Source organism: Coturnix japonica, chromosome 9, assembly GCF_001577835.2.
Source record: "Coturnix japonica isolate 7356 chromosome 9, Coturnix japonica 2.1, whole genome shotgun sequence".
NCBI lineage: Eukaryota > Metazoa > Chordata > Aves > Galliformes > Phasianidae > Coturnix > Coturnix japonica.
Window position 1 is genome coordinate 3533397 of NC_029524.1, and position 19270 is coordinate 3552666.

The window sequence follows — 19270 nt, forward strand, 5'->3', positions numbered from 1 at the left end:
TAAATCTTTTGGCAACAGTTACTCAAGAGATACACCCAAAAGAAAGTACCAGACTGACAAAGCAGCATGTTTCATAACCTAATGGATTTACCTTTCCTAAACTAAGGTAGAAGATGGAATTCAAAGTCTAAGGTTTCAGTTACATGAAGGTACAATCTGCACATTTATTCTGAACAAAGTGCAAATTCAAGACAGCTGTCATCCTTTTGGATGGCATTTCCTTGCACTACTGAAGGGTAGTGTCTGTGGGCTTTCTTTTTAAGGTAGATGCTATCAAGAATCACACTGAACCCGCTGAGAACATTCACCTGATAAACACCCATAAACAGCTATATCTGCATTTCTTACCCTCAGGGGGTTTTCATTGAGGTACGGGGGTTCTCCTTCCACCATCTCAATAGCCATGATGCCTAGAGACCAGATATCCACTTTAGGGCCATAGGCTTTCCGTGTGACGACTTCAGGAGCCATCCAGTAAGGAGTTCCAACCATAGTGCTGCGCTTGCTCTGCTCTGGGGTGATCTGAGCACAGAAACCAAAGTCGGCTGTAGGATAACAGAATTTAAAGAAGTTACCTTGGTGCATCCCATGGAAGTGGACTTCTTAGTCTTCTCTATTACTACACACATACGTTACTCCTCCACACTCGAGGGGCTTCTGATGGAGGGGGAACATTTCTTCTCCCCACCATATTCTCCATATTACAAACTACAATGTGCAATACACGCATAAAACCTTAAGATGTTTAAGCAGGGCAGGCTTACGTGGGAAAGGTAAGGCTTTCTGTCCTCTCAAAAGGGGACATAAGTATTACCCTGTGCAAGAGTGGTATTTTGCCCAGTGCTTCCTTCAATATTCCTAGACTGATACCAGCCAAAAAAAAAAAGAAAAAATGAAGCAGAACAGCAAAGGCAACTCTTCTGTGCATGGTGTGTACTGCCTGAGCTAAAAAAGGTCCATCTACAAAGCATGGATTCTACTCTGCTAAACAGATGTCAGTTCTGCAGCCATTGAGTTCAGCGTTTCACAGCAATTTGGTCAACAAATACAGGTACTACAGCTGACAGAGATATGGAAACTCAGAGGAAGGAGCCTGGACAAGCAAACCTTTCCACAAAGTAACTACTTGAAGAGAACAACCACACTCAAGAAAACAAGAAAAGTCACCTATTCCTATAGCCTTCAGGTGCAGCAGCAATGCATGTTCCATCATGTTACTTTATCCAGCTGCAGCACTCCCACTTCCCAGGCATGTAAAGCATCAATAAGAACACAGTTAAGGCAGGAAGAAGATTTTACTTTATTATTGACACTAAGTTTAAGAGAGAAAGAGAGAGAGAAAGAGAGAGAATTTTAAATTTCGAATCAATTTTGAAGTGTTAAGCCAAGCAGTACCAACAAAAGAGCCACAGTTCTGAAATGCTAAGCTGTACTAAGAGGACAGGTTAATTAACAACTATCCCACACCCACTGTCAAAGTGCTGCCCGGAAAAGGAGAAAAAAAAAAAACCATCACAAAAACCACACAAAAAAAAAAGAAAAAAAACAACGCTACAGAAGCGACTGAGTTCCTCACCAGCATCTCTTCAGTCAGGCCTCTTGGCAGCTATCAGACCCAATTCAACACACACAGCCCATTTCAACAAACACACCAGAGACACAGCAGCAGTTTATGTCTTCTGCAATCAGCAGGGCCTTCAGCACCATCCCAACCAGCCAGGATAGGAAAGACAGGCAAGGTGCAGATCCCAGTTTAGCCGGTAAGAATGTGCAGGCATTAGTAGTGAGGGCAGCTTTACAGTAACCACTTTTCTGGGCAGGACGTGTGCTTTTAAAGCTTCTGCTAGCTGCTGCCTCCTTCCACAAGATGTTATCTCATCATCACCTAAATGCTGGACAGCCCTTCCAGGGCTCAGGCACCAGTCAAGCAGACAGACTGGTGTCTCTTCCTGCTGCAGACTCCTCCAGAAAGGGAAGAGCTTGAAGTAGGTGCAACTTCCACCCTCCACCTGAACAGCTGGTAGAAGCTCTACAAACACAGCTGGAGGGCTCGCCTTAGCACAAGCACAGCACCTCCCCTTCACACAGCACAATTTCAGAGCTAACTCCTGCTGTATCCAGTCTCCCTCCCCATCATCTTTGCACAGCCTCCCCAGGGGCAGTGCTTTCCCCCACAGGCTGCTGCCCTGCCCTTTCACCACGCTCCTTTAAATTGACAGCTCTTATTTTCGAGCCCTCCCCAGGTGACTCTACTGTGATCATTCCCTTTGGTTTCTGAATCCATTCTGTTTGTTCACAAACACACAACTCCTTTAAACAAACTCCTACACAAGAGAACAGAGCATCCAACAACACTGCTAAGCAAGCCAGGCTGCTCGTAATCTTCCCTCATGCTCCAGCTCGTGACCAACATGAGACTATAAACCATCTGAGTAAGGAATACTGCTGAGATGTGTTTTCATGGCATTTCAAATTCTTATTCAAATCCATCCCTTAAGTTTTCAGCAGTTTAATGCTGTGTATATTCCTGCACAGCAAGAAGTCAGATCATGCACCTCTCAGCATTCCTGTCAGCTACTCCATGTAGTTTCAATGTTCTTTTTTCTGCCACATTTACACACACCAGAAACTGACTTACTGAAGACAAGCTCACGCATGCATAACAATTACCTGAAAAGTAAGCACTTTCTTTAGTCATTTCATTATTTTATTAATTAGATTGTATTATACTTTCAGTCCAAGAAAAGGAGACCCAGTACAGGTGTAAGACTGAACTGCAATATAAACTGTTAATCATATCCAATTTTCTTGTTAGTGACCTTCTAATGAAAAGGGCAAAACATTAAAGGCAAGTCATGACAATCTGAAAAGACCAACACAGTAACTGCAGTTTGTTGCAACTCTTCTCTTGCAATCATTTCCATCACTGCATGCTGCCAGTTGCTTCATTTACCAAAGCACTCACATGACAACAGGCTTGCTTCAGCACCCTTCTGGAATAACACTGTCAGAATCTTAAATATTAGGGCCCTCAGCTCTTCCGCATACCAGCTACCTGCAAGTTATACACTTTATAACAAGGAATTAATTTCTATCATTCATCTGCAGTAAAAAAAATCCCCTCAGATTTCCCTGTCAGCTCTCCTCCTGCCAATGTAGGCTCACTAATGCACTAATTCACTTCTATCAGGAAAGTGAAAGCAGAACACTGAAACAACTGTCTGGTACTCACTTAGTTTAACTGATCCATCCATTCCTAGCAGCACATTGTCGCTCTTTATATCTCTGTGGATGACCTGGTTGGCATGGAGGAACTCAAGTGCTTGCAAGCACTGGATGGGAGAAAATAAAATAAAATAAAATAAAATCAGCATATGGAAATACAGTGTCTGTATCTCAAAATTAGCCCCAAAACATTGCTTTAACACATAACCCTCATGGAGGAAAAAATGTTATTGGTTATTATTTAAAACAACCAGCAGAGGAAGCTCTTGTGCTAAATAAATTCACAAATTAATTAAATATTCTCCAGATCTCTGGAGGTCAAAGGTAACTGAACCACAGCTTCTCTGCTATCTTAACAAACCCAGAAATCCAACTTATCATCATCACAGATGCTCATTTTGGTACACGATGTTTCAACAAATGGAGGAGCTGAACTGTCAGAGACTGAATGAGCGCCCTTCAGCACGAGAATGCTTCATTCTCAACGTGAAAGTAACCTCTATGATATTGAAGTCTGTAGACTATCTTCACTATGAATGCCATTAATACTGGTTTTGCCCATTTCTAGATTAAAATCTTTCACGTAAAGATTCTTCTTAGAAACGTAATGAAACTGACTTTTGCAGTTTGAAAAAAGGCAAAAAAAAAAAAGTCTCTTTTAACATAAGCAAAAGATTTGGCATTTGCCACTTGGCATGACTATAATCCCCAGCAGGTAGCTTGTACCTTTGCTTGCCTTAACAAAGCAGTACTGATGTACAGGATGACAGGTATCTGGTATTCTGGGCAGCAGGGTTCTCATGAAGTACAACAGCTCAATATTCAACTTTTACCTCTGAAAAGATTACTGTAAATAGTCTTTCTCTGTTTCCTGCTCTGGTTTCTCAGGAAATCATTACCTGTCCATACAAGTTAATGTACAAGTTTGTTTTCCATCCCCTCCCTTTGGATGAATCATCAAAAGCAGATGTCACGTTCGTGTAGCCAAGTGGGGCTCTGAAAGCCTAAGCTTCTTCTGCACAGCAGATAATACAATTACTTCTTCCTTTGCCATAATAAATCAAGCCTGAGCTAGATGCTGGCATTCTGACCTAGGTCAGAAATCACTGATAACTTTTCCAACATCACATATTTTTAACTCTCAAAGTCAGATTTAAAATTGTCTCCAGTTAGAATTGTCTGGAGAATTATTTTCCTAGGAAATCCATGAAGAAAGAAGAACTACAGATTCACCATGCAATGAAAACAGTTACTAAAACAAGACAGGGACAGTCTGCATCAAGTTCATCTTTATTTTCCCCCAACATTTAACACTGCCAATCACCCAGCTCAAAACTGGCACCACTCTTCTGTTTTCCAGGCTGCAAACACAACTTTATGAGTTAGAGTCACTTTGTTATTTTCCATGCACCTCTCTGATTTTAATATTGAATTGCACTCCTTGTATCTCATTCATTCTTCTCAACTGAATGGTTCCAATATCAACTGTTGCAATTACTTGTGATATATGTGCACCATAAAACCTCTGAGTAGAACATGCCTGCATTCCTCCACTCATCAATTTCAATGCTCACCTCTCTGCAAACAGCAGCAATTTGTGCTTCATCCATACATGTTTCCGTGACCACATCTGTTAGTGAGCCTCCAGCTAGATACTCCATCACCACAAACAGTTCATCTCCTACGAGGTAACTGCAAACACAAAATGAAAAGCATGCCCATGTGCCATCAGGAGAGACTGAGAACTAAAAAATGACTGCTAAGATCACTGTGACTTCTGGTCAAGGAAATGATCCACAAACACTTCAAGAGGATATGTGAAGAAAGCTGATCTCTGACAGGTAGCTTGAAATGTGCATGTTGGCAATAAAAGGCTTCTGCTTTCTAAATGGGCAGGATAACACCCCACATCACAGCATTTTCCAGCTGTACTCTTGTCCATCACTGATCCACAGCAGCACTGTGTTCATGACAGAAATATACTGAATATACTCATACTGAATCGTTAAGACCATTCCTTATAACAGGTGATTTAAAAACATTAAATTAAAAAAAAGATGACAGTCCAAATATAACCTCATTTGTTTTTAAGACCCTGATAAACAGGAAGTCTGGGTCTATAACCAGAATATCAAATTAAAACTTCCGAAACCCCTGACTTCATTTACCTGTCCAGGAAGTTGACTATGTTGGGGTTCTTCAGCTCTTTCATTACCAAGATCTCATTAATAATCAGCTCCTTCTTGGGCTGTTTCTGCAAGTTTATCTGTTTGATAGCAACCTGACGAGGACAAAATGAAACGAGAGTCACTCAAACTTAAGTATCAAAACCTTGCAGTCATTCTTAAAACAGCAGAAGCTTAGAAGAGGTGAGAGATTCCACAACAGAATTAGGGAGTTTGGCACAGCTTGTTTGGCAGCTGGCAAGCTGTCTCCTTATTAGCATAAAACTTGAAAGAGTAAAGCTTTATTAGCATACAACTCAAGCTGATTGCCAACACCATATACCAGCAGCTGAAATGATCCAAAACCCTCTATCTAGCAAAAGCCAAAACAGATAGCAAAGGAAACTTTCAGGAGATAAAAAGACAGTTGCCTAAATTCATAACAGGCCTAAAGCAGAACAGATGCTTGTAGGTACTTAAAGCTGCCATCCAAGGGAAGGCAAGCAATTTCTTTTTTCCATCTTCTTCTGAATAGCTTAGTGTTTGGGTCTGAGAATGCTGCAAGTCAGAAGGAGCTGCAAAAATCACCAAGGACTGAAAAGATCAATAGTACAACTCAACAGAGAAAGCACCGCAAAACAAGACGTAGCAAACTATCAAACAGGAAAGTGAGAATGTTCAAATATACAGCAAGATAAAGAATAGTTTCTCACTGTACAAGCAAAGGAATTAGCCTGAGAGAGAACTCAGAGAACTGAAATGACCTGCCCAGAAGCTGTAAGCAGGTACTGGGGTAGTCCAGGTAGGAGAAGAAACATCAGTTGTCTGCAGTGACTGTCATAGGGAAAATGCTGTGATGAGACATAACACTCTATGAAGAAAGAATGCCCAGAAACATCTCCCAAAGCAAATAAGACAATAACCTACTCCAGAAAGAGAACATTCTTGTCCAATAAATAAGCTCATTAGGTTATATATTCCAGACTCTTAAGAAAAAAATACCCAAGAATTAAAAGAATTGTTAACCTAAGAACTGACACAGTCTTGCAGAATTGATCCCTGGCATACAGCTATGGGCAGCAAAACATGAGAACACGTGGCATAGAACCACAAACTAATAGGGACTGGAAGGGACCTCAGGGCCACCCCTCTGCCCATAGTGGCTATGAGCAGCTTGCTGAGGGGCCTTGCCCAACTGAGTTTTGAATGGAGATCTCAATGAGCAAGGATTCCAACACTTCTTTGGGCCCTTGTCCTATGTCTGGTCACTCTGACTGCGAGAAAGAAAAATTTCTAATACCTAACTTTAACATTCTTCAAGGTATTGAGTGTGTTCCCTTTTGTCTTGTCACTGTGCATCTCTAAGATGAATCTATCTCCCTAATTTCTACACCTTTCTCCGCTAGGGAACTGAAAATAGCAACAAAATCCTTCTTTGAGTTTCTCACCACTGGACAGAACTCTCAGAGCTTCCTTCTCTTCTGCAGACTTTAGGCGCTGAGGAAATCAGACTAGCACCAGTTTAATACATGAAGACAGAGAACACAAGCAATCAATTCTTAAACCATCTGCCTAATAACACAGAGAAGCTCTAAGAAATGAAGTAAGGCCAAAACTTCTCTCTGTATTAAGAGGACACGAAGTGCTGCAGGGTATAGGAAGCATTAAGAGTCAACATACCAAGGCAACTGAGAGGCTTGCATTTATTACAATGTAATATTCCACCCCAGTACTGGTAGATGTGGTTCCTGATGAAAGGGCAATCACGTACCAGCAACAAAACAAATGGTTATTTTCAGACTTTCCAAGGAAGATTAAAGAAAAACTAAAGCACTGAATTCCTAGTGTTTCAGTCCTGGGGAAATTAGAGATTATACCTGAATGACAGGGATGCAGAATTCTGCCGATATCAGCTTTACTAGATGAGTTTGGAGGCATCAAGTAGTGAAAATGGAGCAGAATGCGGAGAGGGCATTTTAATTGAAAGAAAAAATATGTGGACAAGCAATTTCCATACAGATAAGGTGTATCGAATCACCTCTACCCAAACAGGACTAGAGAAGAAGTACAGAAAGACGAGATGCTTTCTTTCTGAAAATCTTGAGTATTATTGCCCCAGTATCTGAAGGATAAACTGCTTTCAAAGCCCATATGTGGAACATCTCACTCCCTCTGTTCTACACTGGAAAGAAAAAAAACCCTCTATTTTTAGCTCTCATCATCTGATTGCTACAAAACAAGGCACACACTGTTACAAATGACCATGACAAACATTCTTTTGGGAGGTAATAACAGAGATTGGAGCCACTGAAAGAAATCTAGCCAGATTATTTCGGCCACTAAACAACAGATTTATGGGAAAAGTACTTTCAATGCAGTGAGCACAGGAATCTTACCTCCTGCCCAGTAGCCACATCGATAGCTGTAAAAACTGTACCTGAAGCCCTGTGGAGAGAAACAAAAGCGTTGCATGCACCTGAACATACGCTCACAAACACAAAGTCGTGTCACTCTTCCAAGTTTTAAGAGCTTTATAAAAAAAGAAGGTGTTAAAAATAAACAATATGACAGAAGTGTCAGTTAGCTGGTGCAAATTCATCAGAAGTATGCTCATGAATGAGATAATCTGTGCCTCCTGAACTCAGCTAAGGCCCTACAATCTGTGCTACTAACTGCAAGTGGAAAAGCTGAGAAACCCCTTCTGTAGCACGTATTACTTTTCATCTTCCTCCAGGGGAAACCCTTCCACAAACACAAAGACACTCAGAAAGTATATAGCATGAGTCAGCTACGTATAATAAAAGCTGGATAAGCTAGAGTTCAATATAATTTTTGCTCATAAGAATTCAAAGGAATACTAGAGCAGTAAATCAGTCAAGGTAACATTGTTAGCTTAGCACAAATAAAGCCTTCTGAAGTACCCTCGAGATATTCAGTAGTCATATTACATAATGGTTGAATTCACCTTACTGGAAGAGGACTAAATATACCCAGAGAGGTGTCACAGGGCTACGCTTTTGTTATTCAGAACTTCCCCCATTGTAAAGCATTCATCATCTCTTTATCAATGCCTAATACAGCCAACACTTCAGGTGGGCTTCAGTAAGCAGTGACTACCTGACAGCAGCACACAGAATGGTGCACACTGCCTTTAGGACCAACTCACAGGGAATTAAAGTTGGGACCAACACTTACCCCTGCCCAATTTTTTCATATCTGGTGTATTTTTTCTTGGGATCACCTATGCTCACAATAGTACCTAAAAAAAAAGAAAAGAAAAGCATTGCCTCACAGAATCTTACCATGGGTTTTGGAAATGCTCTCTGCTATTATAGCACTGCCAGTTTCTACCAGCTCATGGTAAAAAAAAGCACATCAATCCCACTGTTCCCCTTTAGCAAGACTGGCTTGGCCAAGAGACCTCCAAGAGTGGAGCAGCATTAATAGTACAGAACAGCCAAAGGCTCCTGGTTCAGTTCCAGTCACAAAAGGCTCAGCTTCAGACAATCATTCTGCTAGGTTTGACTCTTAACAAGACAGATCATGCCACTTCCCATTATCTCAAGTTAATAATAGTCTTCTACATAGCAAAACCCCACATGAGATTATGACAAATCCACTAGGTTAGCTTGCTCCAGAAACCAGTCAGTTCCTGACTAAAGCACAGGAACATTACTGTGGTTAAAAATTATCTTCAAGAAGATTATGGAACAAGCTACAACAGAAACAAGAATATTTTGAGGTATTATGGATACATTATACACACTGATAGCAGTATTACAACCAACCTTTAATTTAAAGTTCTACAATCTTTTTTTTACCCAACAGGGCTCTGAAGCACAGAAACTAGCAAAACTTGTGCATGCAGCTCCTCTCAGCTACTGTCTGACAGAACACTAATCAAGCACAGTTTTCACACAACCCTACATAGACTTAAGGGTACATGGAAAGAGCTTAATAACCACTGTCCCATCAGCCCTAAAGTCTTTGCTCTTCTGAAATGAAAAACACCTACGTAGTTTTTCCATGATCTCTTCATCTGACATTTTGGTCTTCTTTTTCTGCTTATCACTTGACTTTGTCCCACCATCAACAGAAGCGTCACCAGCTGGTGCAGGGATGGGGTCAATTACAGATCGTGTATAAATCTGTTTTTAAGAGAGAACATTCACTCATTTAAATTGTGCATCTCATTTACAATCACAGACCTTCAGTAGAAAACACATTTTTTAAGATCTTTAAGTGCCACTTTACCTAACAGCTTGGAGCCAGAAATTAGGCATTACATTCCAGTAAGACAAGATGCTGACAAGCCTAACTGGCCTCTGAAAGAAAGAAGGAAACTCTTTCTGCCCAGAATGGATGCTTGGGGATAAACTGCCACAGATAGACATTTCTAGGTTTTCTACTTGCTATCCATGCTAGATAAATAGTTGAAAGGGCCCTTCCTTTTACTTCACTGCTGCAATTTTCACCTTTAACAGAATAGGAATCAATATTGCACAGAGAGGACAACTACCCCTAAAAAGACAAAAAAAAAAAAAGATTTGTGCTTCAGCATGAAAAGCATCATTCTCAGATGAATTTCTCAGTTGTCACCAGTCCCAGGGATTTTCTTAGAGCTTTATTCTGTTTCCTTCTGAGCTGTTCAATAGCCACGCATTTGAAAAATAACACAAGTTCACAGCTGCAAACAACTACTGCAGCATTACCAAACTGCAGCCTTTTCTCATCGTTGAAGATTAGAAATGAAGCTTCAGTCTATGTGAAGCAGAATCAGTATCAATTGATGAGTAGAGATAACTCACATTGCTGTGCTCCTGGAGTGAAAATAAGCAGACACAGCAGAGCAACTGTATGTACATCCACCATGGTCAAATGAATCAGGGAATCCTGAGACTTAGCAAGATGGGTGGTTCAAGATAATCCAAAGAAAACAAAAGCTCTGTGAAATGAAGCTTAACACCATAAACTTTATAGCTGCTCACCGATTTTGTGTGATCTGGCCGCGGAGCAATAATAGGAGGAGGTGCTTCTTCATCGTCGTCATCATCATCTGCCACAGCTGTTGATGGCTCTGAACCTTTGGCATTGGTCTACGTTTTTTTCCCAAAGTTTAAAAAAACACAAATATAAACACAAAAAATTGTTTCCCCCGCAGTGTTAAATATTTGTATTTTGTTTGGGTTTCTTTTTTTTTTTTTGTTCTCCTATAAAATATAAGGCTATTCTTACTCATGTAAAAGAAAAGCATAGGCTGATTGGTAAAAGTAACCTATTATAATTTATTTAAGATTTGGTATTTAGCAAATACAGGAGACCTGAAATAATATGTGGTTAAGAAGAGACAAAGTAAAGTAAACTCACTCACCGTTGGTGTTCCTGAAGGGAATCCATCTTTTTCTAAATAGGAAAGAATGAAAAAGACAAAATCCTCAGAAAAAAAATAATTATAATGGAAAGTAAACAGCACAAAGAACAAGGATTGTTCACAGATTCCTTCATCTCTCAGAAATCAGACAGTAACAAATGAAAGAAACCAGTGCTGCACCCTATCTCCATGCAGAAGGAAGTTTCTAAAGTAGACAGCACTATTTGTTTCCCCACTTGCTCTTTACCTCACCTGCACAGTTTTCTAGACTCAGTACTGCTCATCACACTCACGCCACCCTTGTTTTACTGAGATGTGAATTAATGATTAAATTGATACATGTGTTCCATGAGCTGTATTTTGAGACAAGGATGAGGACATTACAAAGCTTTATTACTAAGCTATTTTCAGACTGCGAGTCATTTGGAAGGGAACTGCATTAAAGGAACTGTGTGCATTTGTAGGACAGTCGCTCTCCTAGCCCCATCACGTGGCTCCTGTCCTAGAGCAATGACTTATTTTGCATCTTTGGTGTCATCATGTGGGTAATAGAAACAGGTAAGTTCACAGATAACAAGCATCTAGACACACAGTTCAATCACAAACCAGAGGAGCAAGTTCTCCACTATGAAACCAGCTGATCAGTCACATATCCCCAGCTTTTTAATGGGCTGTGCTTATTTTTGGCTGTTATTTTGAATTATCCAGTTCCATTTCTTTCTCTTTCCACTTAAAGTGGGAAATTTACTGGACCAAGACAGTTTCCAGTAAGTTTTAAATCCATCTTCAAATGTTTGTTTCTTATTGAAAAATAGGATGCTCTTTCAGCTTTTCAATCTCATTTTCAGTTCACAAAGAGGAACAGCCAATTCCCCTTTCAGTATGCTCTGTGCACGCGTGCATCTCACCTGGAGCAGAAAAGCTCAGATATTTCTGTTTTGCTGTGTCTTTGGAGTCGTAGAACTTCAGCACATCTAGTACCGCCTGAGGGTTTTTCTTCTGTTCTAACTTGGTGATATTTGAGGTCTGTAGCAACCGAGCCCATTGCTCTGGCATTCCCTGAAATGAAAAGCCATTTAAAAAACAGAACAATCTTCTTTCCTCCAAGCAAAGCATAACATGTACGGCCTTAAGCACACCAAAATGTGTGATAGAGACTTATAAAGGTGATGAAACAGAGTCACAGCTGAAACAGCCCCAGATGCCTCAGCATCCCAAGCACTCAGGGGCTCCAGCCCACAGTGCCTTTCAGTCATATTCAGTCTGTCAGGATGAATGGGAACACAGAAGCACTCAACAGCACCAGGATTACAAACTATTGAAAGTGAACTGAAAAGGGAGGTTTCCCTCCTTGCAGCATTTCCTAAGGAAGGCTCTCCCAGGTAACAAAGCACTGGATGTGATCCTGACATTGCAGAAACACCAACAGGTCAGTCTCATTATTTTGTGTGCTTTATAAATACACAGCGTAATTATTTCTTCGATGAGAACAAAGAGATTAACTCTTCCTTCTAAAATACCACTATGTTCTCTGTAGCACTGACCCACAGCTGCCTTCCCAGCGACTTACAGTGAACTCTCCAGTGACAGCATCAAAGCCAACGTGGATAGTATGCTCAAAGTCTGACGGCGGGGAGATTTCTGGTCGTTCCTTTTCCTTCTTCTTGCTTCCTGAAAATACAAGGAGAGATCTATTGAGTAATGATTTAAAGTCCCACTGTCACCATTTCATGTAAGAAATCCAAGTAAAAGGATTGAGACAAATGCAACTGTTACTCTTTTTGCTGGATGGCAGAGTTTACACACACAGTACAGGACTTTGATATCTTCAAGCAGAGACTTCACGTAACAACCACCAACTCCTTTCACTCCAATCACTGTGCTGTGGCAGGATTATGAGCCCCAGAGCACAAGGAGCTCTGGAACACGTGAAACATTCACAAAGGAAAAAAACACCATTTTCACATGGATTTAAAACAGCGCTGAAGGAAACTGAAATCTCAAGTTCACCCTAAAGACAGTTAAAAACCTGGTTGTCTCACTGCTTCAATTCAAGGTAATTAATGCAAACTATACCTTCCTCAGTGAAGATAAAAACTGATGGCCTCAGACCAATTAATGACAAGAAAGCAAATCTAAGAAACACCACAAGCAGATAATGAGAGGGACCATATACACAATCCAACCCACAGAGAATTACATTCAGATATTTTACAATGCACAAGGTTTGCTTTGGGGATATTTTTTTCCCCATTCCCTGCAAATTGTCTCCCGTTTCTGCTGAACTGTAAATACAAAACCCAGTTAGGCACCACTACGTTCCCTTTACATAGAGAAAAGGTTCAAAGTTGCAAGGCTTCAGGAAACAAAGGCCGAGCTCTGCTTGCTGCCCCCAGGCAGCGGAGCTGCTGTTTGCTCTGCAGGAGACCTGACACTTGAGGCTTCACACTGCAAAGCAGAGCCCTGGCAGTGAGCAGTGGAGCGTGTCCCATTCGATCCTGAGAAAGCAGCATGTTTACTCCTGGGAATGCCCACAGGCTCACAGAGCAGAGCTGAATCAGCTGCATTTATCGTAGCATTTATGAAACAAACAAACAAATACTGTTTTGCTTTAGGAAGTGAAAAACCATGAAGATTTGTTCCAGAAAAAGCACAGATAGAATAGCACTTGCTTAGTGACTCTGTGGTTAAATGCTGCTGGGGCAAGTGATGGGGCAAGCTGACGTCACAGCACCCAGAGCCAGGGACTGTCTGAAATCCCCTCTTGCTGGCAGGAAAGGAAGGACGGGAACCCAGGACAATGCATACAAATGAAAAGCCATGTGGGCTGCTGTGAGCTGAACAATGCAGTGGAAAGACACAGCTATTATAAACAGGATATCTTTAATATGGCTGCACAGGTCGGAGCCAAAAAGCAAACAGACTGTCAAATGTTCTCATTTAACATCTTTAAGGAAAGCCGTGTTCCTACCCAACCTCTTGCAGTTGTTGACGTGAAAGCAGGAGGAAGAAGAGCTGTATTCCTCAGGAAGATTACTGTACCAGGGCACTTAACAGCTAGGGAGTGTGGGTTGGTGCTCACATCGTCCAGAATGTGCTGCACAAATAAACCCCAGCCTCCCACAAATACACAACTCCTGAGTACACCAGGCTGGAGCCGAAACACAGCTCTGCCCACAGGAACAGCAGATCAGAGGCACTTTAAACAAACGCAAGCAGCAAACTCCAGTCAAGAGGCAAGTCCAGTGAGCCACGCTTTGGCAAGACGTACTTGAGTCTCTGTTAACAAGGCCACTGTGAGGCCAGGCTATTTTTAAACCTCCAATTATGTTTGCACACCACAGCTCTCAGTTTAAATGGGAATCCCTTCAATACAGGGCAATGCTCATTTTGAAGCACAAGTGAACTTCAGATTTTCCCCATATGAAGCCTCAGCCCTTTGAAACGCGTTAGCCACTCACTCCTCCTGCAACACACACCGACCTCAACACGAGGGACCCCTGTGCAAAGCCTTGCACTGCAGCAGGGTCTCAGCAGCCCAGGAGGCACTGGCAAACTTCAAGTTCCCAAAGCACAGCTGAAAACACGGGGCTCTGCTCTGAATCTGCCGTCCGAGCACGTTGCATGCACGATCCCAGGGCCTGGGCTATTCCCTGCAGCACTCCTTCAATAAGTTCTGCTCCAGAATAAACATTTCTGGGTTGAGAAGACTACTTTGAAGCTTTCCAAAAATGCACACAGGTTCATTTGACTTCAGAAACTTGGCCAAGGAAATTCATGGCAATTAAGTACTCTAGTAAAAAAGATGACTATCTCAACACTTATCCGGAACAATGGAATTGGGGAGGGCGAGGGGGGGGGGAAAGGAAAGCTCCCTGATGAGGTGATTAAATAACCCCTTTTGCTGATTATTTCAGCACAGAACTAGCTCAGAGTTGGGGCAGGAGCCCTGCTTGTGCTCAACCTGCTGCTTGCAGCAAGTGCCCCAGCCCACACCTCTGCCCCCTGCCCACCTCCCATAGGAGAAGCTGTGCTGAGAGACTCAATGAGGGCAGCCAGGAGGGACCCTGTGACATCAAGGGAATAGAAGGCTGCAGGGCAAAGCCAGACAGCCTCAGTACCATGTCTGCCCATCTGCAGTAACAGCCTTGTACATCTCCTGGGAAGGCATTCCTTCATTTACTGAAAAGGAGAATGTAATATTTTAGCAGTAATTGATTAACCTCTGCTCTGGCTCAAATACAAAGTCAGTTTGAAAGACTTTTCTTGCATATACTCCAGCATAAAATTGAAGCATTTGTATTTTAAAGCAATTTCAGGTGAGTCTATACAGCCTTAGACAAGGCCACAGCCACCCTAACGGCCGTTCCAGCAATGAATGAACCCACCATCAAGATGGAAAGAAGTGTCTGAGGAGAAGTAAAGGCACTGCAACACATTACAAACCTCTCCAGCCACACTGTGCCTGCTTGCATTAGTAGTTCAAGTCTTACTCAGTATTATTAATTCAGAGCAGTTAATTCAGAGCCCCTTCCTTCCCAGATCCAAGTCTTGCTCTCAAGGTGTTGCTACCAGCCTGCACTTCCTTCTCACATTTGCTTTACAGACTTGCCTCTTTGAGGCTTTTACCTGTACCAGATTAAAAGTCCAGCACCTCTACTGCTGTCATACAGCCACAGTCAGTTGCCAGCTACCACTAGCAGCCTCTAAGTCAGTTACACAGATCTGATCTCTGTAGAAGGACTTCATTTTTCCCTGTTTTCCTTCACACACCTCGTGCTTTCCCACTTCTTACCTCAAAAGTACCACCTTAATGGTTATTAACATCAACTAGCTTCCAAAACAGATGGATGCTCAGTTTAAACTAAAAATCTGTGCTTAGCAAGGCAAAATGGCAGGGAACATGGTATGCAGGAATCAGAAACATTTATTAGGGTTGATGAAAAATGCATTCCTTTAAAACAGATAGCAAACATGCCAAGTAGTAGGTCGAGGTTTTCTTCAAGGAGTCATTCAGTTTCTCTTCCTGAGCACTTCATCTTCAAGCAACTCAGGGCAAAGGGAAAGAACAGCTCACTGAACACACAGACCAAACTTCCTGCATTTTCTCTAACGCTCAAGCAGGCTGCAGTAAAGAAATTCCACAATCTCAGGTGCAGATTATGGACTCAAATGCACACCGCGCTACAAAACCTAGGAAGAAGAATAAACAGAGATAGAAAACTGAGGCATCTTACCTTTTTCAGTGCTAGAGAATATGGAGATGATTTTATTCCTAGGTTTTCTCTCCTCTGGTACAGAGGGCAGAGGTTTCAAGCTGTGGTTGGCAGACAATGGATCCTTTCCCCCATAACTGCTCATCCGCACAGGAGGAGCTGGTGGCTTGTCTTCCAGTTCTCCGTTGTCAGACATGGTTCTGAATGGCTAGTGAGAGCTCTGAAACAGAAATATTGGTTAAACCATAGGAAGCAAGCACGGAAGACAGAAACTGAGCATTTATTTGGTTGGGGGTCCCCACTCCCAACCTGGGCCGTTCCTTCACCAGGCAGCAGCAGCAGCACTTATGGGACACAGTGACAGGCTTCTCCAGCGATAACACTGATCCAGTCAGAAAGAAGAGACAGTTATAACGTGCATCAATCCCCCAGTCTAGCTCGCTATCCATTCACATCAAGGCTGCATACAAGAAGGTGATAAAACACATAAGGACACCAGCATAACTTAAGGGCAGTTCTAGCTCAGACCTTCATGCTACAGAGTCCTTTCTTGTCACTTATCTTGTGGAGAGCTTATGTTTAGAGCCATAACACACAGCCCCATTAAGCAGAATAAAGAATCTCTCCCCCAGCTTAAACAAAAGAGCACAGATACAGAATCGACTAGATGTATTCCACTTCTGAGCAATACAATTGTGAGAAATACACATCTACATACACACACTGCCACCATAATCCAACAAAGTTCTTAACACGAGAGAGAGCACAAAGAAACAGCCACCAGTGCCAACACAGCACAACAAAGCATCTGCAGGAGGTGCTCCACATTCACACACAGCAAAACCTGCAGCAACCTCTCCTCCCTCCCCATAATATAGTGGGGTTTTTCTTTTGCTTATCACCTCTCTGCTGCAAATAGCACACAGGAAGATATACAGAAACCATCACTCCTAGACAGCTGAATAATAAAGAAGCCCCTCGTTCCTCAACGTGCCCAACAGATGAGCTAGACCCCTGAAAGAGAAGGCTGCACCCTCCTCTGTTTCTCATGATGTTGTCAGTGCCACTCAGAGCCAGGCTGTGACGGTGAGTACAACCTGCTATCTCTATCCAGTCTTACTTACAAAGTACAAACACTGCACTGCACACTGTGTGCGTGGCTGTCACAGAACTGCAAATAGGAGGGCTGTCCTTCCGCAGTGTTATACACCGGATAGAAGAACGCTGCCAAATCCCAACGAGGAAAAGCAAAGCAAGGCAGCAACCCAAATCCAAGCAGCACAAGAGCATGCTTTCTTACATCGTGAAGCTCAAAAGACATTGAAATGCATGACTGCCGTGAATGCCCATGAAAGCACATCATTTCTGTACAGATACATTCAGAGGCTCAAACAGCGTGAACCAAAGTTCTGGCAGCCTAAGTGAGAACTGACCATGTGTGGGTTGCCCCATGGACTTACAGATTGATGGGAAACAGCTGTCAAAGCTGTGCAACATCCACCTAGACAAACCTGCCTTCAAGCCCTCTTCCTGATGACAGGGTGATAAATCGGCCTGCAACACTGGGCTCAGCTGGTGGGGATGCAGCCGTAGATCAGATCCTAGCCTTCCATTTTTGCTTACTGATTGCTCTATCAGATGTTGCAAGTTATCTGCAGGATGTTCTCAATCTTCCAATACCTACCCTGCAATATGAGATAAAAGAACCCTGGAATTTAGCATCAGGAATGAGCAGCTTACCCACAGGGATTCTAATTCCAATCTCTTTCCTAACACTAAGCATTGCTTTCACAAAAGCACGTGCCACCAGTTTGAGATGTATAATCTTCCTGTATGAACCACCAAGCAGAGTTGAAGAGTCCTGCTCTATTCAGTCAGCTTATAGGAGTGCAGAGGTAGGGTAGTAGAGCAGGGAGGGCCTGCATCAGCTGGAATACAGTTGACACTAAGAGTACAAGGGGATTAAATTCATCTACCTATGCATTTCTTTGAGCTGCTTGATATAAGCAATAGCAGAATGCAAAGGCAGCCAACCAGTCTGTGTCTGAAAAAGATAGACTGGTCCTCCAAGCCCATGCTACGTCCCCGCAACCCTTCATCGACAGCCCAGTCACACCTAATAATGCCGTAACATGGGATTCAGGTTGCCAACTTTTCTACTTTTATTTACATATTTCCAAAATGGAACTTGCACTGTAATGAAAATCCTGTATTTTCAGTGATATGAGCAGCACAAAGAAGTTCATCACACATCCACCATCACTGCTTCTTGATCTGAAGACAACTACTCCTTAGCACTCTGTATGTTCAAGAGACAAAAACTGTTAAGCAATAGGTTGGGAGCAAGTATATGGAAACCTCAAATCCATCTATTCTGCCAGAAAATGAGGTACTTCAAAGCACTGGTGTAACAACATCTGCACTGAACCCTCTGAGCTGCAACTCTGGCTGGTTTGTGTTCAAAGTGATCAAGATGTTACCAGGGGAAATAGATTCACCTGAGCCAGTGAAGGTAATACTACTAATAATGATGGATTAGTGCATTCCTCACAGTCAGCAGTGGCACTACATTTAATTACAAGAACTAGAAAGTGATGGAAAGAACCACAGACAAGCTGTGAGGCTGCAAACCACACTTAACTACAGACTTCAGACAGATTGAGTCCCACCACAGAACAGCACTGCAACCCACTACACTCACAAAAAAAGACACAGCACTGAAACCTTTCCTCCCAACAGCTCTGCTACTTATTCCACAAAACTTAATCACAGGGGCCAGAGTTGGTGACCGCACAGCTCTGATTCTTGGTTGCATATGACGGTACTCCCTGTGGACTAAGATGTGCTCTCTTCATCCTTTGCAGTCCTCAGTGCCCTCATAATTGAGCTGCAGAAGCAGAAGAGCAAATGCACCTTCCCTCCTGCTGGGGAAGCTCTTCAGCTCCTTGCAGTTCTAAGGAAGGACAAATGTGCGTCCATACCTCATCCTCACTCCACTGTGCGACACTGCAAAGCCCTGAGCAGGGGGAGGAAGAGAGAGATCAATAACATCCACAAGGAGTCAGAGTTTCTTTGCAAAGTGTTCAAATTAATATATTAGTATCCTCCAAATTTCACCTGTATTTCAATGCCTGTGATGCAAAAAGAAACCGGCCTAATGCTTGGAAAATGCAATACTGAGCTTGGAGTTGATTGATAGCATAGATGTGAATGCCTACCTCCTGCCACAGCACAGCCTCACTTTATGCAGCCACAACTAACCCCAGCAATGCATGCATCCTGATGGGAAGCTC

The 19270-nt window shown here is 42.4% G+C and overlaps 1 protein-coding gene across 3 annotated transcripts in view; it reads right to left on the reverse strand.

The window, feature by feature from the left end:
• Positions 1-19270, reverse strand: part of PAK2 (p21 (RAC1) activated kinase 2) — a 34402-nt gene that overhangs the window by 4425 nt on the left and 10707 nt on the right. For 2 of the 3 annotated variants that reach the window (XM_015871109.2, XM_015871111.2), the window contains exons 2-13: positions 15999-16197; positions 12332-12432; positions 11670-11820; positions 10762-10793; positions 10379-10486; positions 9406-9538; positions 8586-8649; positions 7787-7835; positions 5394-5506; positions 4800-4917; positions 3233-3332; positions 349-545 (exon numbers count right to left, since the gene is read on the reverse strand). In XM_015871109.2, the coding sequence (XP_015726595.1) occupies positions 349-545; positions 3233-3332; positions 4800-4917; positions 5394-5506; positions 7787-7835; positions 8586-8649; positions 9406-9538; positions 10379-10486; positions 10762-10793; positions 11670-11820; positions 12332-12432; positions 15999-16173 (1341 nt within the window). In that variant the 5' untranslated portion in view covers positions 16174-16197. Of the gene's footprint in view, positions 1-348; positions 546-3232; positions 3333-4799; positions 4918-5393; positions 5507-7786; positions 7836-8585; positions 8650-9405; positions 9539-10378; positions 10487-10761; positions 10794-11669; positions 11821-12331; positions 12433-15998; positions 16198-16286; positions 16815-19270 lie in introns of those variants that run through there. The other variant, XM_015871110.2, reaches the window with a different exon arrangement.